A 24,662-nucleotide genomic window follows, 5' to 3' on the forward strand; every position below is an offset into this window, starting at 1 on the left:
TCGCTGTTGTCATGTCATCAAAACTTGCACCACACACATGCCAAAAATCTTTGTTCAGTTTCCCTGATTTTTTTTGCAAACGGAAGGAACCACAAAACAGAACAAAACTAGTGTCCTCAGAGTCTAGAACTTTTCCCCGGAATGTGTGCCACCCCCCATCCCCCTCTGCCCCCCTCTGCCCCCCTCTCCACCCCTCTGTCAACCGTCCGTGCGAATGGCAAACAAGCCTTTTGTTACACGAGAAGCCCCAGACACATGGTAAACATGTCAAATTGACGGCCTGCGAAGTGAAAGCGACGTCAGCCAGCCCCCGGTGACAAAGGCTCCGATGGCCGACAGTCGGATGAGGCCACGCCCCGCTCCGTCCCGCCTCCCGTCTGCTTTCCATTTTGTAACCCATTTTTTGCACTGCCACCGTTCGAGTGTTTCCCTTCGGTCTTTGGTGTGTGAATTATTAAAAGCCACAGAGCACAACGTCTAAATTAGCAGACCCGAGACGAGCTCGCTGCTCCTCACTGCTGCTGTTTCACTTTCAACAAATGCAATCATCGTCATCCACCCCGGCGTAATTATCGTCGTCAGAGCCGTGATTGCGATTATCATGGTCATAGGCTGCTGTCATGCTCCACCCGAGCACCCGAGCAACGCCATCCCCATGTCCTTTCGCCTGTCACTCATTCGCATAAACAGTTAATTATGCATAATATGCATTCTGCTGTCATGTTGTGCAATTTTTACTCCCCACTGAGGTCCTCCCCGGCGCTTTTATTACTCGCCAGCTCATCGCCTTTGTTGTTGCACTCGCCCAGCGCGGTAATGTTTTTAAATGCACTGTTGTTGCTGTTGCTATTGCTGCTGTTGCTGCTGTTGCTGGTGTGGGTATCACAGTATCTGTGTGTGTGTGCTGCTTATCTATGGCCGTGTTTGCGGGCTTTGGGTGCGATGGCTAATTGGCAGCCGGTAATTTAATGTACAGCCAAGCGGCAGGAGGAGCACCACGATTATAGTTAAAGGAGCTACCGACTTAATTGGAGGCGAGCAGCGTGCAAAGGAGATTAGCAAAAACGATAATCGAACTGGGAGCTTGCACCGCAAATCACGGTCATTTCATATGCCACCATGCAATAAATGCTCTGCAAAAAAATTCAATTTGCTCTGCGATTTGCATATGGGGCGTAGGGGGAATAGGGGGCGTGGACAGAGACTCGTGTTAGCATAAAATTCACTTTAGCATTTCCGATGGCTGACAATTTTTTGCGTGGGATTCGTTTAAACTAGCACCGCAAAACTGCTGCTGACAATTATTACATCCGCAGGACATTCGCCAGAATCGGACGAGAGGACCCAGGAAGAGGGGGCGGGTGCCACGCCCACATATGCATATGCACACAGCGGATGTGAGCCATGGGACGGGATGGAGAGGAAGGAGGACACTCCCCACGAAAAGTGGAACGAGCAAATTAAATAGGAAAAGGAAACGCATAAAAATGGCGACGATTGAATTTAAATGCCCGGCCACTTGAACCAGAGTTCGGGCGTCGTCCAGACTGCCATTATAGGGGCAAAAGTCCATTTCCTTTTAGTTGGCTGCCAATGTGCATTTGAGTAAGTCACGCGCTCGCATTTCCATAGCCCCGTTTCGGCCATTTGGGTCTTCCTGGCCCAATGTGAAAGTGTGCTGTTAATATGCATGGCCCGGCGCTTTCTTTGCCGTCCAAAGGAAAGCCCCACATTGCCTTCTGTTTCTGTTTCCGAACCTGTCGAATAAGTTCTGGCCAACGGCAGTTAGATTTGCCCCAGCCAGCCCCAATTAGAAGTGTGTCAGAGCACACATGTGCTGGCATATAAAGCGCTTGCCACTTCCACTTTCTATGCGCTAGGGTCAATCAAGCACCACACCGCACCGCACCGAATCAAGGTCCTTTTGTGGGGCCTTTCATTAAGTGTCGGAAAGTTTTGCCTTCTGGTCATTTCTCGCTCGGCTCAGTTCCTTTCTGTTTCGGTGTTTCAGTGTTTCGGTGTTTTCTTTTTTCAATTTGCATACATCGAGAGAAGTTTGCGCTCGCCCGAAAAGCCAATGAAAGCCAAAGGAGCGACGCCTGAATGGATCGCACATGGAGCTCAGCTCAACCTTGGCCCGACAATGGCAGAGCATGTGCGCTGTCCATTGTACGAATGACTGAGGAGACATTGAATTAAATTTATTTGAAAACGCCAAGCAAAGTCTCTCAAAACTAAAGTTTTGCGCCCCATCCCGCAGCCTCAGCCATTGTTCGCACTCAGCCTGACTTTCCCTATGGCCGACGGGAAAGTTGGACCATTGCTTTGACTCTTAACTGGAACCCCTCCCACTTTCCACCTACCACTTTCCACCTACCCATTTCCACTCCACATGTTGTTGTTTCGAGCATATTTGGGTATTTTACGTTCCTTTCAGATGCAGTTTCGGATCTTACTGTTGCATATTTGCAGTCCTTGTTGTTGTTCGTGCTCTGTGCTGTCGCCCAGACGAAATTAACTTTGACAATTTTAATTAAATTTTTTTGACATTTTGGTTTTTAGCTACATAATAACGGAATGTTAGCCGGACATAGCCAGCAGCAAGCTCCGCTTTGTGAAGACATAACTTGTCCCAGCCATTAGTTTGCCACTTGAAGGAGATTTTCCCACAACTTGATGAGTGGAGGAGACCCATGACTTCGCCATCTGCCTGGTGACCCCGTTTCGATTGAAAGACCGGCCATCTGCGCCGACAATCTAATTAACCCATTGTCAGCCGTCGGAGATCATTAGGAGCTGCATAAAAGCTGAGCAGCATATACTCCCGCTCTCATTTCCATAATCAGCCCAGAGTTGAAGGCAAGACTCCGCCCGAGCTGTAATTTCATTATTTTGCCTGTGAACGAAGCCAATGCGACTAGCCACCAGGCAAAAGGAAATGAAGCAAGGGAGTGGGTCACAATGGAGCGAGGGGCACTGAAAAATAAAAAATATGTTGCATAATTTCGAGCTTTGTTCCGACTTAGTACCTTTCCTCACATACACATACACATACGCACAAGCACACGCACAAGAACACTCGGGCCTGCAGGCAGATCCAAGAGATCCTTTTGCGTCAACTTAACAGCATAGAAATATCCAAGGCAACAATAAGAACAATAGTTCCCTCGGGAGCATTGAGTCCCAGAGTCCTGGTAAAAAGGCAAATGGAGCTCACCCAGACAAACACACACTCGCCCACACGTATTCACGCATGCAAATCCTTTTTGCCTGCCAGCTGCGCTTCTTCCGCTCCCGCTGCTGGCTTTTTATTTATTTCTCCTTTTTGTGTTTTAAAATTTTTATTTTATTTTCACGACGCCTTTTGTAAGCGTCTTTTGGCCTCTTCTCGTGGCAGCGTTTTCAATTTTTCAAACCCCCCACAAATGCTTACAATGCACAGTGGTTCTGTTTTGTTCAAGTCAATTATAACGAATTTATTAAATAAGTTCAACATTTAAAACGGTCTAAAAACTTTCAATTGGTTTTCCGGGGAATATCTAGTATAGTTTAATTTTGAAATGACTGAAAAGGCCTTAAAGCTGTATGGCCTGATGCCTAAATATAATATAAAATAAAACAATATTTCTTTAGAAAGTCAGTTCATTTAATATTTCACCAAATTCTAATGAAAATCTAACCAAAGATGATGGCAAATATTGACTTTTCGGGTAAAGATTTGTTGCTTTCTCCCACTGTGCATTGTAGGAACGAACAACATTTTTACGTATTTGCTTTACCTTTAAACAATAATTTTGCCAACGTTCTTCCGTTGGCTTTATTTCGAACCCGCTAACTTGAAACGGAATTCAAATGTATATTTAAATGTGGGCGGAATGGGACCCAGGCACACACACATACACACACATGCACACTCTGAGATGGGAAGCGGAAGTGAACTGCAAGGCAGACGACACAGCGCAGACAAAGAAAAGGCAAGTGGCAGAAGGAAGAAGAGACAATCACTAAAGCAACATCTCATTCGTGGCTGCGGCCATCTCTGCTTCTCCAAGCCCCATCCTGCCATCCTGCCATCCTGCCATCCTTCCACAGTTCCTGTCTTCCCAGCCTGATGATTTCCTTTTTCCCTATGCAAATCGCATGTGTGCTCCTGCCCAGGTTCCCCATTCCATTCCGGGCGGCTTAGGCGTGCGTATGAATACGTCTTCTTGTGGGTTTTGTATATGTAATATGCCAACGAATAAAGTAAAGTATAAAAGAAGTGTGCGAGATGCAAAATTGAAAAATTCCAAACGAGCACCGGCTCCAGTCCCCATCCCTCATATTGAATTGAGATAGCCCTTCCCAGCAGCAGAAAAGGTGCGGAAAATAGTTTGACATCATCTGTTGGGCAACAAAGATCAGGATGCGTTCTGAATCTTCAAGTAAAACCCTAATAGTTAAAGCCTAAGGTATTTTTCGTCAATATCATCATTGGTAGCGCAGGCAGTGGTTAAGACCAGGTAGTGAGGCCTTTCAAGACAATAGAAGGAAATATGCAAATGCAAATGTCCACAATATGAAAAGCTAGAGCAGAAGGGTCGCTATGTGCAGGCATACACAGATACGCGGCGGACGGGGCGTATGTGTAATATGATTATCATAACGTCTCTCCAGTCGTTTGCTGCTTGGTGCCTTGAGTTTATTGTACGACTATTTCCCCCATCCGACAACAAAAGGGCATCCTAGAGAATCCACTGCCAAGAAACCCATCGCCACCCGACCAAGACTGAGGCCAGGACCAAGGCGCAGGCATCTATGGTTTTCCGGATGTTTTCTTTCGTTCTCCAGCGTTTGCTTTCTTTTTGTTTTCAGTTGCATTATTGATAAAATATTTGCAAGTATTTTCTCGTATTTTCTTTTAATATATAATGTGACCAAAGGAATCCGGCAGCTGCAATCATTCTGCGGCCGGGCGAATGCGTGAAAAAACAAGGGATGGCATTCATTCAAAGAACTTCTTAATATTTATTTGCTTACATATATATGAGCAACAAGTGATCCAACACACCAATTTAAAATACCTTTTGGTTTCTTTTTAGATATTCTTAACGTTACATTTTAGTAAATATGGTGAGCTTGCTTACCTTTAGGACAGTCGATTTCATTGTACATTTAGTCAGTAACATTAAGTGTAAGTCGATAATTGGCGAAGTCAATTGACTATGAGGTCGTTTTTTTATGAATTAATAATAGTTCTCATTGATTCAAAAGAAACAAAGTTTTTTTTCACACTTGCTGCCAAAGTCGGCTGAATGCAATTTCCGATGTGACCGATGTTTGATTAGTTTTTGCTATTTGGCAATATTCTATTTATGCACTCGATTTGAGCCCGATTTTCGGATGTTTGCTCGTGATTATCTAGCGCTTAGCTATGGCATTCTACAGCCCTTCCTAGCCGCGACACGCCCACTCACACGCGATTGCCGCCCCCTCCGCTGTAAGCGTCCTGTTTGCTTATTAATTCGAATTTTGGCAAATATTCACGCCGTGCCGTCGGCTATTTTGGCACAATGTTTGTGTTGTTTTAGTTTTCAAGTATTTTGGCCCGCCAAGCAGTGCCGAAATCGCGGTCTTACTGCTCGCTCCTCACAGCCTGCGGCGGCTTATTTTATTAGTGAGATGCGATTTATTCGCAGTAGTGCTCGTGTGTTGATTTAATTTACACTTTGCGTGGAGCTATCTCCGGAAATGAGTTCTGGTTGGAGCTCTTGATTTTATGATCTAGCAACTATTTTAATAACTTAATTACCTACGGTGCAACCTTTTCTGTGGGCAATCGGTTTAACGAGGCTTTCAGTTTAAACTAATGCGTAATCGCAGCGTTTTACAGTCTATATAAGCCAATGATGTAGAGCTCCATCATGTAATAAAACTCACTTCAATATGACTATGTGCCTTGAAAGCCAGGCGCGTTGCGTATACGCACTGTGGTCAAAGTGATGTGAGCTACTAGCGTGCTATGATTTTAATTCGGCTTTTGGCTGTCATAAATAAAGTGCAGAGTGCTCGAAGTGCTCGAAGGCTTACCAGCTGTGAGTTGGGACTATAGTCGGCAGCTAGCAATACTAGTGGACCAGCGGACTGAGTTTTTCTGGCCACATGCTCGCCAACTTGTTACACAAACTCGCATACACACTCACACACTCGCCGATGCGTGGCGTGGCGACTTTTTTGGCGCCAAAATGAAATAAACAGCCTTTTCTTTTCACATTTGTTCACTGAAAGCGGGCGAATTGGACTAGAGTTGATACTGTTGCACACACAGGCTTGCAAATCGCAATTGGCCGCTCAACTAAACTGCAGTTAAGTTTGTCGGCCGAGGCAGCAAACAAAATTTAATGCAAAATTGCATACACACGACCCGACGGGCGACTGCGACTACGACGATGGCTTGACTTTTGCGATGACTTTTGCGATGGCTTTTGCGATGTCGATGGCGAAGGCGAAGGATACAGCGATGAGCAGCAGGAGCTCATTGTTGCGCTTGCCACATTGAATGCGTTGCGTTTTATGGCGGCGTTAGCCAGATGCGACGATGCGACTACCGGCCGCATTGCCATTGCCAGCTCCAGCTTTCAGGACACGGCCACAGACACAGACACAGACACACGCACAGGACACGGCACGCACACACAGACGCAGTCACGGGACACGGACAATGGCGTCGTCGGAGATGAGCAACAGTCGGCTGGCAGCGACGAGCGTCCTTACTTCCGCGTTCAGCTCTCGTCGGGTGCTGGGTCCTGGGTCCTGGCTCCTCGGTCGTCGGACGTCGGACGTCGGACGTCGGACGTCGGCTCACTCGGCGCTCTCCGCCGAACTCGGCCAGCTGTGTTTTCAACAATAAAAGTTATGCAAAGGACGAGATAGCAGCGCAGCGCTTAAAAGTGTGCAGCACGAGTGTAAAAGTCGCCGCAGCCATCGCTCATTGTGTGTAAGTCCGCAGTCGACGTCGACGTCGGCGTCTGCGTCGCAGCCATTGATGAGCAGCAGAACAGGACTCTCCAGGAGATGCACTGCCTCCGCAGAGCTTCGAGGGAGCTTTGCTGTTAGGGGCTTCCCCTAACGCGCGAGGGAGCAAAAGTCCCCTGTTGGCTAACAGTAGGTGGGAGCTTAAAGCTGTTGGTGAAACCCAGAAGCTTTGGAAGGGGAGTTAGGGTCCCACGATACAAGAGGTACTTTGAAGGACAGTCGGATTTTGTTACTCCTTAATGTAAAATGTAAAAAAATGTAGACACGATTGCTTTGCTATATTCACTTATACCTCTTAATTTGTTCTTTAAGCAGAATCCGAATTTATTTCAGTTCAAAATGGTGGCTTTTCAGTTATTGATTGCTTGTGGATATTTAACAGGATTTAATTTGACTTTGTTGAATGCTATACTAATCAAATAAAATAAAAAACATTTAAGATATAAGACTTTGAAATGAATAGCACTTACTTTGTACTAATTTTATACCCTGTCGCGACTAAGGTGTAAAACTCTCAAAAAAAAACATTTACACATTTGATTTACAGAAAAGCTCCTATAACATTTGAGGGGAGTTTCAGCTGGGGGTTCAAACATAACATAGTATCTCAGGGGTTGTAATGTTTGCCAGGTTATCTAACTACCCCTCAACAGACAGGGGTAAAGGACAACTTGACGAAACTTCTGCAAGTTACAGCAAACAGGGGTAGTTTGCAGGCACCAAGAGAGCGGGGACAATTGGAGAAGGGGTGGAAAGAGCGCAGCTACAATCTCTGTTAGACATTTGGCATGGCAAAATGTAAGCAGATAGCTCAGGACAACATTGAAATCGCTAAGCAGGCGGTGGAATGTGTCTATTGGCAGAAAATAAAAGCTGATTTTTTTTTATATTTAAAACCGTCGGAAGGGGACAAAGTAAAAGATATTATTTACGTTTAGACTAATTTAAACCCAATTGTGAGCACTTTTTCACTACTGCTGTTAAAACTGACTTTGTGAACGCGATGCTTTCAGACTTTTATGGCTTAGCTTTTCAACAACACCACCTAGCGGTGCAGAGCTTTGGGCTTGGGAGCCTCGATTGCAACTATCGTAAAACGCTCGTTTTATAGCCAAAACTTGCACCATAAAGTGCACCATAATGAAATTTGCACTGAACTACATTAGAGGCTCCTCAGTGGGGGAAATGGAGCACCCTGGTCCGTTCCCACCTGAGCGCCTGAGCAGCTCACTGGGTCAAGACGCTCCCTCGCGCGCTAAGCACATATCTTTCGACAGACCCTTAATTTTCTAGAATTCGCCCGACATTTTCATGGTATTCATGACTCCTCGGATGCTGCCACCCATGCCGAGATGTCCTACAAGTACAACTCTCGCAGGTTGCCGCCGTGCGAGCAGCTCACGTATAAATATTTTACGACGTCCTTCAGTCATTTACTTTTATTGCAATATTTGCTCACTCAACGTTTATGATGATCATTTTAAGCCATTTTTATGGCCAGCTGCTGCCGTCGCTGCTGCCGTCGCTGCTCTGCATGAATCACAGTCGAGCTGGAGCGGAGGGGACATGTGAGTGCCCCGGGTCCCTTTCATTTGTGTGTCTGTCTGCGGGGAGAAGGTCCACCAACGTTGCTAAATATTTGTCTACCTCCAGCTGCCGGCACTTGGCTACTTTGCTGCTTTTTATATAAATGGCAGCTCATTAAATTGCTGGCATCGTTTTCACCAGCCGAGGGGTCAAAAGCGCAAATTGGCCAGGTGTGTGTTTGGGTTTAGGGTGTTGGGTGTTGGGTTTCGAGAGTTGGGAGTATACGTACTTAAAGTATATCAGACGCAAGGATTCTAATTTGCACACAACACCGGTGGCCGGCAACTTCTCACCTCGTTTGAGCTGCTGGCCACGTAATGAGCTGCAACTTTCGCACTTGCACGTGCCTTGTCAGTCCAAAACTATGTCAACGGCCGGACAACGGATTGTAACCAGTAAGGCTCCTGCTCCTGCTCCTGTCTAAGGCCGAAAAGTGTGTTAAAGTTTCCGGGCACTCCACTTAACACACGATTGCTAAGCCCCGAGCACTTTGGTCCTTCCGTTCACTGCGTTCGAAATCTGCTTGATGGGATGGCAAAAGTTGCACTTCATTTGATTTAAATTGATACGATGTCGGCTTGCATTTCATTTGCCAAATGGAAGGACTAAAAAGCGGCTTGAAGCAGCCCCAGTTATAAGTTATAATGGCCTGACCACAAACTCCCACTTGATGTCGACCGAAAGACCTGCTCAAGTGCTTGGCTGGCATTTGAAAGCAACATTTTGTCAACTCAAATTCAATGGAGATTGAAAAGTCACTTTGTGCGGAGTACTTCCGTGTGTGTGTGTGTGTGTGTGGGTGGGGGGTACTTGAGATTACCAAATTACAGTTGCACAACATACGAGGCATACACTTAGGCGCACTTAGGGCCAGAAGTCACTTTGGGGTTATCGATGACTATGACTATCTATGGCTGGCTCACGTGCCGGCGAACTTTTACACTGCCGCCCATTCGGCGGGCACTTTGGCCGAGCGCCTAAAAGGCGGCTGCAGTTTTTGTCTATTACTTTCAGTGCATCCAACTGTCATTTTGTTTGTTTGCCGCGCCGTGGGCGGCTGTGCTCCAGTAAACTTTGCCGAGTCGGCACAAGCAAAAACGCTGGCAAAGTAACACATGATTGGAGATTGCCGTGGTTCGATGGCAAAGCCTGCAAACTTGTGTGAAACTTTAGCAGAGCGAAGTCGGGCTTAGTTTCTAATTCAATTTGTCAGGCAGCTTTGGCCCGGTTACCCGCCCCGAAAGTCCCTGCCAAACTGTCCTCAATAATCCAAAATTGACTAACCAAATAGAAATCACACACAACGGCAAGGGCAATGAAGCGTTTATCCCATGTTATTCAATTGAACATTTGCGAAAAATTAAACACAGTCTGCAGTCCGGTGCACAAACAAATGCAGAATGTGCCCTTCTCTGCACCCCAATACTCCAAATGCCCACTCAAGCCCACCTCCCACCCCGTGGTTTGAGGCAACAACAATTGCAATTGCATGTCCCCCGAACCCGGGGACAAGGGAACACGGACGGGAAACCCCGACGAAACACAGTCCATTGCACACACATCGACATCGACATCGACATTGACAAGTACATGGGCATAATAAAGTCTTGGAATTTATTTTTATGTGCATATAATAGAGGAGTGCGCCCTCATCCCGGCTATCTGGCTATCTGGCTATCTGGCACCCTTCCCCCCAGAGACGCATTTCATCTGGCAGAGCGGAACATTTTATGGGTCCACAAAAAAACACTCACACACACTGCAACGCACCAGGAAACTGAAACGACTCACGTTGTGACCAATGCGTTCTGACCCGGGCCTAGTCCGCCACGAATTTTCGAATTTAGCCAATATTTGCTTAGTCATTTGGAGATTATCCTAATTGAGAATCTCGGCGCTGGGCTGGGAGGGCTGTCGATAAGACTGGCCCCAGATAGATAGATGTGTGTCCCATCCTGGCAGCATCCCGTCAATGAAGCGGAACCATGGAATCGTAGCAATCAAAAGTGTAGGACACTGGGAGAAATGTTTGTGTATCGTTTCGAATCAGAGCAGCATCCAGCATCCAAGGGTCCCCCTCCCCAAGACTGCGAACAAATGAAACTCAAACAAAGTCGGATCTTGACCACTTTCTCCCCCATCTGTCAGTCTCCTGTCACAATTCATTACGAGTCCTCAATGCCGGCCAAAAGAAAACATAAATAGACTTTTTGTTTTAGATTTCGTGACAAATGTACAGAAATGGCCAACCCCAAACCTCTCCGTCCGAGTCGGAATTATCGCTGGAAAGAAAATATTTGCACAGGCGAAAGGTTCGAGGATTCTGGACGGGCGGACAGGACAAGTGTTCGGACATTCGGGTGGCTGGGGCCACGCAGGAAGCCGAATGTCGGGGCTAAAAAGGATTACTTATCGCATATTTTGACATAAGTTAAGTTCATCAGTGAAATACGAGAGTCAATTGTGCGGCTCGGGGGCAGGAAAGGGGAACGGGGGATTAAACCAATGTCCAGACAGACAGCGGGCCAAAAGGCGTGTGATGGGTCAATTGTGATAAGGCGAATGTCCGAATGCCACCCTCGGCTGCTCCTTTGTTCTAGGCCCACTTCTGGCCGGCGTTTATTTGCATTCGCCTTTGTTTGTGTTTGCAGTGAAATCGAGGCAGGACGAACAGGACGAGCAGGACGACTGCAAAATTGGCAAATATCCATCGAACAATTGACAGTTTAGGGGCGGATCCCGGCAAAAAGCCCGACAATTGACGGCCAGCATTCTGGACATATGCAAAGGGGCCAATCCCGGCTCGGGTTATTTACAATGTGAGCGGAAAGTAATGCCCAGATTTCCAGCTGCAGAAACGGATTAAGCTCCGACTTTAGTTGTGGGTCTGTGTGTGCTTTTTGTGTCAATCAACCAAGAAATCAAAGGGTTTTCCTGAAATCCGTTCTTAAAGGCCACGCTAATTTTGATTTCAGAACATTCTGTAATACTCAATACTGTGTTGTTTGATTTATATAGATAAGCGAAACAAAGCCGTCTAATTGGATTGCAGACTCTTTAAGGCCACTGACTGTGTGTATCTTGTAGTTAGCTTCCGGCATCTACGCTGATATCCTGAGGCCGAGCTAGTCCGCCCCGAGCCATTCACAAGTCAAAACCAAACAAAACAAAACACGACCAAGTGCGCGCCAAACAACAGCAACGACTTCGAAGGCAGCCCTGTCTGCTCATCCACAGCCGCGCCTGGTTGTAAAGATATAAAGCCAGACAACTGCAACAGCAACAGCAACAGAAGGAGCGGAAGAGTCGGGCGGAGGACAGGAGGACAGGAGGACAGGCGGTGGCGGTGGCTGTGTCCTGGTCCTCTGGGTTGTCAGCTGCAGCGGCGGCGATTTGTAGCGCCACAAGGATAATCACACTTTTAATCGTGATTTAAATTTATGGCGCTGGGCGCTCGTTTAGTTTCCTGTTACTAGTTACAAGTTCCTGGCTACACGACGATGCATCTCGCAGCGTCTGCCATGCTGTTTGCCACTCCGTTCTCACGACTTCATCGCAGGCGGGAGGAGCTGTCTGTCTGCTTGTTAAGTTTTGCCGCTTTCAGTTTTATATTTTTTAATGATTTTTATTGCATAACTGGCGGCGTCTGCCCGACCTACGGCTCATCCCTGGCCTGCCAGGCAATTGCACTTTGCCACATTTTATGGCCCTCCCGAGGAACGAAGCCAACAATGGCCACTGATGCTGCTGCTCGGGGGCCACAGAAGCGAGGGAGTAGCTTCCCATTTCGGGTTGGCTTTAAGCCGGAGACAGCAGTAATAGATACACTGAACTCAGTGCTGTGGTAATTCAATTCGACTTGGATAATCACGACGAATTTCCACTGATCCGCACTCATTTAGGACCCCTTGGCCTCGACGCCCACTGCACCCACATAAATCTCGGCACCGCACACCTTTTCCAAGCGTAATTTGTTGCTTAACAAACTCTCATTTACCTCTTGCTCGAACGTGGTCCGCTCTCCGGTTCGTTTACCTTTACAAGTTATAAGCACCCACATAAATTTCACTTACTGCCGCCGGACTGGGCGCCAAGTTCGAGCCTCGTTTCCATTGCCTGAGAAGCTGAAGCTGACTCTGAGCTCTGAGCTGTGAGCTGTGAGCTATGAGCACTGAGCACTGAACACTGAGCACTTTTTGTGAGATGTAATTAGAAGGAAAGCCCGGCAACTAGCCAACTTGAGGAGATGCCGTCGGGATGGAGGGGGGGTGGCCCACTTGAAATGCAAATTGCGTGCAAATTATGGCAAGCTGGCATCCAACCGAGCAGGTGAACAAGTTGCCCCTCGTCCGCTGCTCTCCTGATTCATTGCGAGGGGGCAGGAAAAGGAAATATTACTTGCGAGTTCCGGGGAGTTGTGTTTTTAATTGCCGGAGTTCTAATTCAATTTGCGGCCATGCATTTTATGCATCCTCTTCTTTGGAAGCTCCCTAATTTCAATATTTCGTAAAAAAAACCTTTTGAAATCGACAAACCGCAGGATGTCTTATAATAGTATGGTTCACTATTCAGTAAGTGCAAGTTCGATAAATATTATTTAAAACGATGTAATAAATAAATAGTTATAATAGCATTCAATCCCATCAGGAAAAGAGTAAATCAGTCTTCTTACAGATTAGGTTATTTGTAAAACTTTCTAACCCTGTTTTAATAATGTAGTAACGGATATACTTAACCGATATATTAAAGCCTCTTCTCATTTGTTTTTATTTGAATAAACACTTGAATTTCCTCTGCTGATATATATAATATAGAACTGTCTTTATCACAGCTTGATTAAGTTATAAAATCGATCTTGAAGAGCACTACTTACCGTTGTTATGAGTTAGGAAGGCGTTTTCCGCTTCCGAAGAGGATGATCCCTGGTTGTCATTGTTGGCGTTGGAGGAGGATGATGAGTTGGAGAAGTCGTAGGGATGAGTCAGACTATTGCTGCCGGCAGCGGAGGCAGCCAACGCCTTGAACAGGTGGGCGGTGCGCTGTTGCGTCTGCTGCAGCTGTTGCTGTTGCTGCTGCTGCTGCTGCTGTTGCTGCTGCTGTTGCTGCTGTTGCTGTTGCTGCTGCTGCGGAATATAGGGATTATTGTAGATGTTGCGACTGTCATTCGATGGCTGCAGGTTGTATTGGTTCTGCTGCTGCTGAAGCGTGTTATTGGCACTCAGAAGACCGTTGACCGTGAAATGCCGGGATTTGGCTGAAAGAATAAGATGGAGCGGATGGAACAGCGTTAAAATGGGAACTTGTAATGGATGTGGAAGGGGAGCGTAACTTTTTTCCATGTCACGGCAGTTGCTACTTTCCCTGCTAAGCGACGCCACCTCCTTGAGCCTAATTGCATGCATTGAAATATGCAAATGAAGACCAGGGTGTGCGAGTGTGCGAGTGTGCTTGCTTCAATTAAAGCATTTTCACTGCCAGCGCGGAAAGGTTTGAGGTTTTCACTTTTGCTCCGCTCATCGCTGTCGCCTATTGTTGCTTTTCTCATATGAATTATGCATGGCAACAACAATAAAAACAACAACAACAGCTCCCCTGTTATTGCTGTTTTGTGGAAATAATGTTGACGCGGAAGCTGTGATAATGAAGCGGCCAAAAGCAAAGTGTCGCCTCGGCCTAAGCCCTCCCCGCCGCTGCCCACAAAAAAAAAAATGATGCTAACCCTTTCAATTTTCCACAAGCAGGCCGCTCGGAAAAGTTGCTCCTTGCGGCTGCCGCAGTTGTTGTTGCTGCTCTTTGCATATTAATTATGCATGTTTTGGTTGGTGTGAAGGCATCAACACATTGTTTGAATTTTAAGCAACACAAGCGACAAAATTAGGGGTAAACTGCGTATGGAGAGGGGATGGTTTTTGGGTTTGGCCTCCTTTCGGGCTGTTCGCCTGGCATTCACACTGATTTGTTCGGCTTTTGGTAGCCAACTGTGTAAATATGAAGTGCAAAAGATAACGAGCTAATAACTCTGTTAATTTTGGCCTTGACGCATGTGCTCTTTTGTGTGCGGAATGAGTGAAGAGCAAGTTACTACTACATATCCGAATTTTAAATTAAAAGTAATAATTTAGTCCTGAATATTTGGCAAGCTGCGTCGAAATATAATTGCCTTTCTGAAATATTTTTGGTTAGCGCGACAACATATAGCAATAATTTAATACAAATTCACTTTCAATTTTGTCATGTTTGTGGAATATCAAAATTGCGAGAAGAAACAAATTACACAAAATTTGTTGTTTTTGAGAGACTCATGCATAAAGTCACGTGATATTTACTCTTCTATAACCTATAGTGTCCAGTAATAATTTTTATCCACATACTCAATAAATTAAACCAATTAATTTAATATTGAATATCCTGCAAGTTTGGAACACAAATGTTAAATTTTATTGTGATTTACATTTACACCTTCTACTATTTCTAACCACAAAATCAAACCAATCTATGGCATTTACTACATTTTTATGCCTCAATCAATTGACGAAAGCTGAACAATTACCCTCTCGGTATTCATAGCAAACATGGTGGGCTTTAAAGGTCAGTTCCACTTGCTCGTAACGAAGCCATCAATGTCTATTTCCTGGAGATAACAATTCGGGGGGCAGCACGCGTCGCGGTTTAAAAAGCAATGTCAATAAATTTTCACTAGAACGAATTTATTGGTAAATCCCCGCCGTAGGCGGCTTTATGACACCAGGCCAGGCCAACTGGAATCAACTCGTTGAGGCCGGGGCAAATCTGCGTCTGCGACGCGTCTAAATGTCAATAAAAAACACATTCGGCTACCCAACGATTTCCGATGGGAAGGGTGGGGAAATTTGCCTCGTTTAGCGAGGGAATAATGACACAAAATCGCATAATTCGACGAGGCAGAAAGGGTTCCAATGGTTCCAAGGGTTCCAAGGGTTCGAGGGTCGAAGACGAGGCCCACAACAAAGGGGCCAAATTGGCGCCCCAGTGAAAGTCAGGGAGCAGCGTCCAAATGGCCTGATTTAGTAGACGCTTGGGGCTCCAACTCCGCAGAGGCTGCAAAGTATTGGCAACAACAAAGGAATAAAGCATTTGCGTCTCCATGTGGCGAAGGAAAACTAGCGACAGCAAACACAACAGAAAGTGTAAAAATTGTGTGGCAATAAAATTTGCGTAAATAGTCCAATTTGCATTGAATGTTGCCCTTATTTATGACGCTATGGAGCAATCAGGCCATCCTGGAAGTTGGCGGCCATTGGGGATGTGCTGCTAGTGGGTGCCCGGCTTTTGTTGATGGGCTGTTGTTGTTTGTTGCCCTGCCAGCGAAGTGTAAATTTGCCAAATTTTGTTAAAAGCAAAATAAATAAAAAGCGTATATATACGGGCAATGGCTGGAAATGAAAATGGCAATGGAAATGGGCCTGTATTTTTCAGGATTATCAACGGAACATTTTCAAACACAAATGGGGCACAACTTAAAGGACGAGTGGTGTGTGTGTGTGTGTGTGTGTGTGTGTGTGTGCTGGAAACTTCAAGTTTAGTCGGATACTGGGGATGAGCTGCCACGGGGGATTATGTAATCTTGCGCAATCCACGTAATTAATTCACGAACCAATCAATCCGCAAGCGAAGCTCCCTTTGTTTCGCCACAAACTTTGGCCAGACGAAAGCACTCGAAACTTTTCACTCACAATGCCCCCAATCAGGTCTCCACCAACAACAACTGGAACAATTAACAATCGATGCAGCCAATTAACAATTAACAGGCAGCCCGAAATGGAAGCCAAAGAAAGTTGCTGGGGGAAAACTTTGTAAAAAACAAAGCCCTGCGAGGGCGCAACTTTTTAAACCGATTAACCCATGCTCAAAATAAATAAATGCCAAATTTCGTATAAATATTTGAAGTCCTTCAAAATAAATTCCAAGGACAGTCGCATCGATTGATCCTCATCAACAATTCATGACGGACTGATGGCTCCATTTGGCATTCACACGCACGGCTCAATTGGGAAAACTAATAATAGTCACACTTCCTAAATTGTTTTCAATTGGACATTCAAATTGCTGCAATTATGGTACACAATATGTGGTGGGTGGGCGAGAATGAATCATTGAATCGCAGTTCTTTAAGTTCCTCGCCACTTGGGTATACTTTCCAAACTAAGCGCATTAAAATCGCTGGAGGATTGGCTCTGATCCCCGAAACACTTGAACAGATGTCCTGGCATTTGAAATTCACAAAACTAAAAGCAACTGGGGAAGTGCGAATGCGAATGTGAGTGCCGCTGACTCATCCGCTTGGGCAAAGACAAGGCTGGGGCACAAGCACCTTGTTGTCCTGGCTGCTGGCAGTGAAGCTGCCAATGACAGTTGGCCGTTGTCACCGCCACCCCGAGGAAATCCGCACAGCTGAGCGAAGACGGCGTAGAAGTCATCCGCCTGAATAATTCCGACCGGGATTAGAGGTGAGAGAGAGGTAGAAGTCCGCTGACCTCTAATGCATGTTTGCCATTTACATAACCTTCCTCGGAGGGGGGATGGGTTGGCCTTGGCACGGCGAGGGGTGGCTACCACTTGACTCGCACCAGTCCAAAAGCCCAAAAGCCCAAAAACCCGAATACCCGACCAAACCAAATATCAATTACATCCAAGCAATCCGAACAACACGGCCAGAGGACCGGAGATGACACAACAAGCAAATTAATTGAAATCAATGCAAATGCCCTGAGCAGGACCTTCCTGCAGGAACTCGCAGGACGTCGCAGGACTCAAGGGTTGCTGCACCCCGCCCTCGGAATGGGTTTTCTCCCATTTCTATAGGCAATCGCATTTGTCGCCGGCTTAAGTCGCGCCCCGCTCGCCATTGTTGTCAAACATGTCAAAGCAATTGCAAACATTTGGGCTGCCTTTCATTTATTAGCGCGAGTTGAATCAGTTTTATTTTTCACTCGTTCGCCTGATCTATGGATTCGATTTCGCGGTTTGCTGAGCATCGGCAGCGGACAGATAACGCTCCGATAAGTAGAGTCCTGCTCGCCAGCGGCCTTTCTGTCCTTTCTGTGCGATAAGTAACCCATTTGGTCGGCGGCCTTTGTGCAATATGTCAGCGTGCTGCTGCGGCTTCTGTGGCCATTCAATGGCTCTACGGGGCAGATTGCTTCGGTCGGGTCCTTGAACATATGCCACAATTAACTTTGCCGCTTTAAATAAAAGGAACATGCAAACTTTCCAAGAAATTCGTGGTCGCTAGTAAATGCTCTCGAAAAAAACTAATTGGTTTATACGCTGATTACTCCAATCGATTTTTTTTCATTACAATTCATTAATGTGTTAAGAAACTGGGATGGGTTTAAATAGATTTGTGATAGTAAATAGGTTTATTGCTCTTTAAAAATCCAAAAAAAAAGGATCGGATTTAAAATTTTGTTTGTGTTTTCGTCGTGTAAATAATACAATTTATACAAACTTTTCACTTTCCAAAAGTTTAAACATCTGTTGAGCTATAAAGTCTTACATGAATGTGCTAAAAAACTGTTTATTGGCTACAATTTTGTAACGATTTTGTCAACGCAAAGTTATTATCCATTTAAAACAGGGTTGTGGCACTATGCAGTTGGATTACTCCGAACTGGAGTGGTTCAGATTTAATTTTAAGATGAAACGAATCATTAACCCGAGTACTTCTTTATTTTGTAAATAAACCGGAACGGAACCGGAACCGAACCTGTACCTTTTATTTCTTAATCGGGTTCGGTTAAAGATAAAAATATAATGTTTTTTAATGTTTTAATGTTTTTTTTAGGTAAAAAGAGCATCAGACATAAGTAGCTGCTGAGACGCGTCTTCAACTCCTAATTCCTAAAAATGTTGCTAATTCGAAACATAAAAATATCTTTTGATTGAAACTATCTTTAAAGTAACGGGACTTTGTCAAAAATTCATAAATATTTATATTAAGTGAAATTTAAGTTTGAGATAGACTCCCCAAACTTTTTTGATTAAGAATATATTAACATTATTTATCTTATTTATCTTACTCTCTTCAAAGGTTAAAAATTAGGGAACAGGATATTTTAAACATATTTTGTTATGTGTATGGGAACAATTTTGAAAAGATACCACAAAATATATAAATTTGTATAAAGTTCATTGTGCACCACCAATACCCGAATTGAGAAAACATTGTTGTGTTTGTGCCACATCATTTGAAACCTTGCCTGCGGCCGCCTCACCACTAAAAACGCGCTTTCTTCGCAATGTTTCGTTTTCCTTTCACCAAATATTTTGCGTAATTTCGAAATGCTAATGACTACATTTCTGCCCCTGCAGACGCAGGCCATTGACATATTCAACTCATTAAACCAACATTCAGCAGTGCCCGGACACAATGGCACAACTCCGGAGCTGAAAAGGCACGAAAAGGATCGCCGGCTGCCGTTGCGACTTCGGCGTGCGGATGTATTTGCCGGGCTAATAATAAACACCCAAGTGAAAAAAAAACTGCATGGAAAAAACGGGCCGGGGTGCGAGAACAATGGCCACAATGGGTAACAGGATCAAAAATCAGCAACCAGAGAACCCAGCACTACGCAGGGCGGGGTGGCGTTCATTAAAACTGCGTCTCGTCTGGCACGGGGTGCGGCTTTTTTTGGTCCAGGTCGAACTACCCCGGAGCGGAGATCAAAGCGAGCTGCAACTGCCATTAACATGCCCATGTCCTTCTTCTTTTTACGACACACAGTGGCCGGCAGAAACTTATTACAAAAGTTGACATTGTGTCAAACACGGCGTAACGAGCGCGCCACACCTTTCGGCACTCCCAATCCAAATCGCAGCTACGAATCCCGTCGAGCGCCGACCGTCGACCGTCGAGCGTCGTGCGGTTCTCGGTCGCAATTATTGCGTTTGAATTGTCAACACCCCCGTAGAGAGATGGCAATGGGAATGGAATCGGTGGTCAAAACCGAAATACGCCACGGGCCATACCGAACCGCTCCGACCCCTGCAATCATGGGTGTTTCGGCTGTACATGTGTGTTTTTAACGCGTTGGGTGTCGATTGCTACAATAACATTGCCCAGAGCGCAGATTTGCGCCTCTAACGACGATGATGACATCGTCGACGGGCAACTGTTCTCTGCCTCCGAGGAGGTGTGGGAAATGTGTCATTATTTTCTGGCAATTTTACTACGTCCGTGTGGCTCTTAGCACCTTCTGTAATTTATGGCTCCGCTTTGATGGCTTCTGATGGACTTTGATGACGATAATTGGCGTGAGCTTCGGGCCGGAAGCGGCCACTGGGCTGCTAATGGAGGTCAGGAGATCGTTAGTAGGGTACTAACTGTGAGTGTCTGTTTCGGTTGCCATTCATGCATGACATCCCCGCCATGGTGGGCACTATTCATCAGCTTTTAATCCCGCACTTTGCGTCTACTTCCCGGAATCGCCCACAGGAGCTGTTGATAGAGCCGCAGTGCAAACCTTCCAACAACACTTTGTCATAATATACACCGGGAAAAAAGCAAAAAGCAATGGCAAAGCGAGCTTAAATCGCAAATGAAGAGAGACAGCTACAGCAAGGACACAACGAGACTGGCAGAGGCGGCCAATAAATCTGATTTATTGGTTTTCAAAACAGATTTTCGGAGCGCCGGGGACCGAGACCACAATGCGAGTAAATCGAAACGAGTGCAGTTCCTGCCCTGCCCCGAAATTGCCATGACACTTGTGGCCATATGGCCATGTGGCCAGAGGGCCAGAGGGCCAACTATGGCTGCCAAATCCATCACAAGTGGCGCACGGAGTCCCGCACTGATGACACAAAGCGCGGAAGGATTAAGCCGCCGCAGCGAGGCGAGGGGACAATGGAAGTTCATCAGCGTCGGAGGATGGAGGAGATGAAGGATGAATGCCGGCACTTGGTCGATGCTCGGCGGCAATTTGTCGCTCGTTTAGCTGAGTTGTGCGACAAAAATAGAATAAATGGCACAGATAATGGAAAAAATGGACAGCTGGATGGAATGGGATGGGATGGGCTGGGACGGGAGAGCGTAAACCGCTGCCCTGGGCAGCAGCCACGTCCAGAGTCCTGCAGCTCCTGGTAATCCGACGATTAATTAAAAACGTTGTCCTCGGTAAAGGGCTTAAAAATTGAAATTGATTGCCGGCGCAGCTCGCCTCGGCTTATGCAAAGTTTTCCACATCCCCTTCCCCTTCCACTTCCCCTTCCCCTTCCCCAGTTTCGCTTTTCTTTAGCAATTTCAGAAAAAGTTCACCTGGCAAATAACAATAAATACAAATACAATCGCAGTTATTACTGGCGAATGCTCCAGGGAGTCGAAAGTCATCAGCCACGAACAAGCCCATCATCATCACCACCTGAGGAGGCGGGAAGGTCGCTTAACAAGCTTCCGAAAAATCCCCTGAGTCCTCTGCCAGGCAGGAAGGCAAGCGCAAGAAGTAAGCCCAAATCAGGGAAATCCATTTAGAAAAGTTCACAAAGACTACAGGCAATTGCCCCGGCACAGTTTTCAAGTCTTATCAAACGTGCCCCGTTCTCTTCGCTGAATATGGTCACTGGCTAATGGCTAAATTTCACATGCAAATCATCATCGTTAGTCTCGTGAGCCAACTACCCCGGCAAAAAAAGCACACGCGTCAGAGGTTGTCCTCGGTGTGAGTTTCATCGAGTCAACCCCACTCGGAATCTGGAAACTGTGCCGGGCAGGGTCCCTTTCTCATATCAATTAGTTACAAGCGAGTACACTTGATTCATTAGCGTGATAATTACGACCAGACAAGACTGGGCAGTCAAAAGGCGATGCTGATGATGAGAGTTTGACATGTTCTTAGCCGAGTTTCCCACGAGAAGCACCGAAACCAGGCTAAACATATTTTGTCCCGATGAGTGGATGAAATGAAAGTAAGGGAATGAGCCGCAGAGGATTTGGCGAACGACAAAAAATAATGTCAACGATTCCGAGCGGGGAAAGTCGAGCAATTAAAGCTTAAGCTTGAAAGTGCAAGCTCGAGGAAAGCAAAGGAAAAGAAGGGAAGTCGGGAAGCACAAGTCCGGAAAAGGGGAAAAGTGAAATGACAAAGTCAACAGCCGCGACAACAAATTGCCAAGCGAGCGGAGCGTGAAACTCGACTCGGATCTCCAGGTGGAATGGCGGATGGAATCGACTGATGGCCGGGCAACTGCAAAGGAAATATCCCCTAAACCAGGCCCACACCACACCACACCACACCACACCACACCACACCACAGCAACCGACCATAAAGTGAATCCTTCGGCGACAAACCCTTTTAATTGGAGCACAAAGAGAAGGCAGGGCGAAACTGCAAAATTCTTCCGCTTTAAAGCGCCGCAATATTGCACAATGGGATTGCTGCGTCTGTTGCCAAGACAATTGATTTCATCTGCCCCATAACTCATCGCCTTGCCTTGTTAAACCCATCCCCTGAGCCCTACCCCTTTGGCATTTCCGAAATCGACGTTTATTTCAAAGTTTTGGCGTGTTCGCTGTCCAAATTCGCTACGCATTTTTCCTTTGATTTCTGTTAAATTATAGCCTATGCCCGGTTCGAATCCACCCCTGGAACTTTCATATTTACCCTTGCTCACATGCACTACGAGCTCTAATTGCAATTCAGTTCCGTTTTGTCCGACTTTGACTATTTGCTCAGCGGATTTGTGGACTGGTTCGGCGGAGAGAGATTTCCTGGTGCGTTGATGATGTGAAGTGATCCAAATTGAAATGTAATTTGGTGCCCAAACAGCAAACGCGATAATCCGTTGGACAAACACCGAGCCCGATGACTTCGATTCCCATAGTTGTGCCACCTTCGTTCTGTCCCACTTTGCGGCTGAGCTCTGGTGCAGATCGATGGAAACGCAATACCCAATTATCACATAACAATTTCCGCTGCAGCTCAAAGAGGGCTCATTTCCCCTCCACTCAGTGTTTAATTTCCTTTCAATTTATGCTGCAAATCGAGGTCGTCTCCCCGTTAAACGGGCCAGGCAGCCAATTTGCCGGCTCTCGATAAGACTGTACACCTATCTGGATCGCCGGGGGAGTGGAGCTATGCCCGGGTGCTTATTAGATGAAGCCCGTAGTCGAGTGTTGGGGACGCATATCAATGCTCTCAAGGATGCGGGTGCGGGCAAGGAGTTGGTGCTGGAGCTGGAACAGCTTCAGCAAACAGCAGCCAGCAAAAAAAATCGCTTCAAGTGTCAATCAGTGACAACACAGACACCACACACCACACAGCACACAGCACACACAGCACACATGAGCACCCACCCCACCCCACACACAGCCCGATAGAAGCTAATCGATTTATGCTGTAATATTCAAAAAGTTTCCCATAAGGACCTGGCCTGGAGGACGACCTAATCCAGTGCGACTCCCTTGTGTGCCATCGTCGTTGTAATTTCCCAGCCACACCTCCTCAACTCCTCCCATCGGCAGCCCCATTCGGGCCACGTGTTTCGCAGGGCTGGCTGGATGTGGATGTGGATCCTGGTTCGGGGCCAGGACTTCGGGCCATGTGTGTCCTCCGAGCTGTCGTCTGTTTATCTGCCTGCATTTGTCGCATTAAAATTGAATAAAAAATCAATCTCAATTCTAGCATAATTTGATTCTTGCCTTCGATTATGGGGGCAGAAGGGTCGTGGGCGTGGGCGTGGGTCGGGGGCCGGGGGCCGGGGGGCAAATGAAAAGCAGAATGCAAAGAAATCACAAAATAAATAAGTAATAACCTGTAAAGGCCTTTGCCTGTTCGGCGGAGATATTTTATGTGGCGACCATTTTGGCCCGACTTAAGGGGAGCTGACTGGGCTGGCATTTCACTTCCGTCGCTTAGCCGCTTAAGCTGCTCCAAGTGCATTAGCAGCACCCTTTTTGCCGGCATTGAATCCTACTTGAGCTTAGCACCAAATTCACTTGGCTCAAAGTTTATCCACATGCGGGGGTCCTGCGAGTGCTGCGCTTATTCCAATGCATTTAATAAAGTGTTTATTTCGGTTGCAACAAATTTGCCAGCTCAGTGCGGTGAGCGGAAGACAATGCCAACTGAAGACCTGGCCACGACACAAAGGAAAATTGCTTTTCCGCTGCGCACACACAGAGGCAGCCGCATCCGCATCCGCACATGGGGAAAATACCTCGCACGCTTCGTGGCGGAGAAAATATGTGCCCCCCCCACCCCCCCCATCCGCTAGGAAAACGGAGAAACGGAGTGCCATCCGCTCCTGGCCAAGCCATCGAAGTTTTCCCGATGACGTATGGCTCCGGCCCGCAGCCATTGATAGAGATGCGCCCGTGTCACGAGATTTTCTGGGGGTGCTTCCACCATTTCAATTTAATTTTATTTAATACTTCATGTTATTTAATATTTTATGCCAGCGATACAAGCATAAACTTATTATAAAGGCATAAACTTATTATATTTATACAATAAAAAATTAAATATAAGCAATTTTGAACTAAGACTAACACCTATAAACTATTTTAAAACATTTTCAGTTTTTTCTTTTTTTTTTAATTTTGAATTTGTATATTTATGTTTCTAATAATATTCATTATTTGCTAATTTCTTTTACTTTACTTTAAAAAAATAAAAAAAATTAATTGCTTTAAGATAGTGTTCCATATATAGTCATCACGATGCCATCTCGAAGCAAACTTTTCACTGCTGCTGCCAGCATAGTTCTATTTTGTTCCCAACTTGCCTTTTACTTTTCTTTGCCATTCTATTTGTCTTTCGGTTGAATCCAAACTGCGATTCGGGCGCAGGGCGCCACGCAGGGATTCGGTTTGAGTGGCACATTATTTGATGATGCTTTTTCGCGATTTTTTCGCACTTGAATGCCTGATTTTTATTAGTTGAATTCTTTACGGTTTTACTGCGTTCCGCCTGCCAGCGAAAAGTTTCAGTTTCTTTGCTTTTCCGCCGCTGTCTGCAAGGGAAAACTTTTGCGTTCAGAGATTTTGAAATATGGCGGCAGAGTCAGCCCACTTCGATAATCGAAA

General features: G+C 46.0%; 1 protein-coding gene across 1 annotated transcript in view; it reads right to left on the reverse strand.

The window, feature by feature from the left end:
• Positions 1-12,499: 12,499 nt before the first annotated feature.
• LOC108143125 (putative uncharacterized protein DDB_G0282129) overlaps positions 12,500-24,662 on the reverse strand; it is a 61,746-nt gene continuing 49,583 nt past the window's right edge. Inside the window, exons 4-5 of the mRNA XM_017267366.2 lie at positions 13,475-13,855; positions 12,500-12,636 (exon numbers count right to left, since the gene is read on the reverse strand). Coding sequence (XP_017122855.1) covers positions 12,500-12,636; positions 13,475-13,855 — 518 coding nt within the window. The remainder of the gene's footprint in view (positions 12,637-13,474; positions 13,856-24,662) is intronic.

This window comes from Drosophila elegans, unplaced genomic scaffold (assembly GCF_018152505.1).
Source record: "Drosophila elegans isolate 14027-0461.03 unplaced genomic scaffold, ASM1815250v1 contig_208, whole genome shotgun sequence".
In the NCBI taxonomy this organism is placed as follows: Eukaryota; Metazoa; Arthropoda; class Insecta; order Diptera; family Drosophilidae; genus Drosophila; species Drosophila elegans.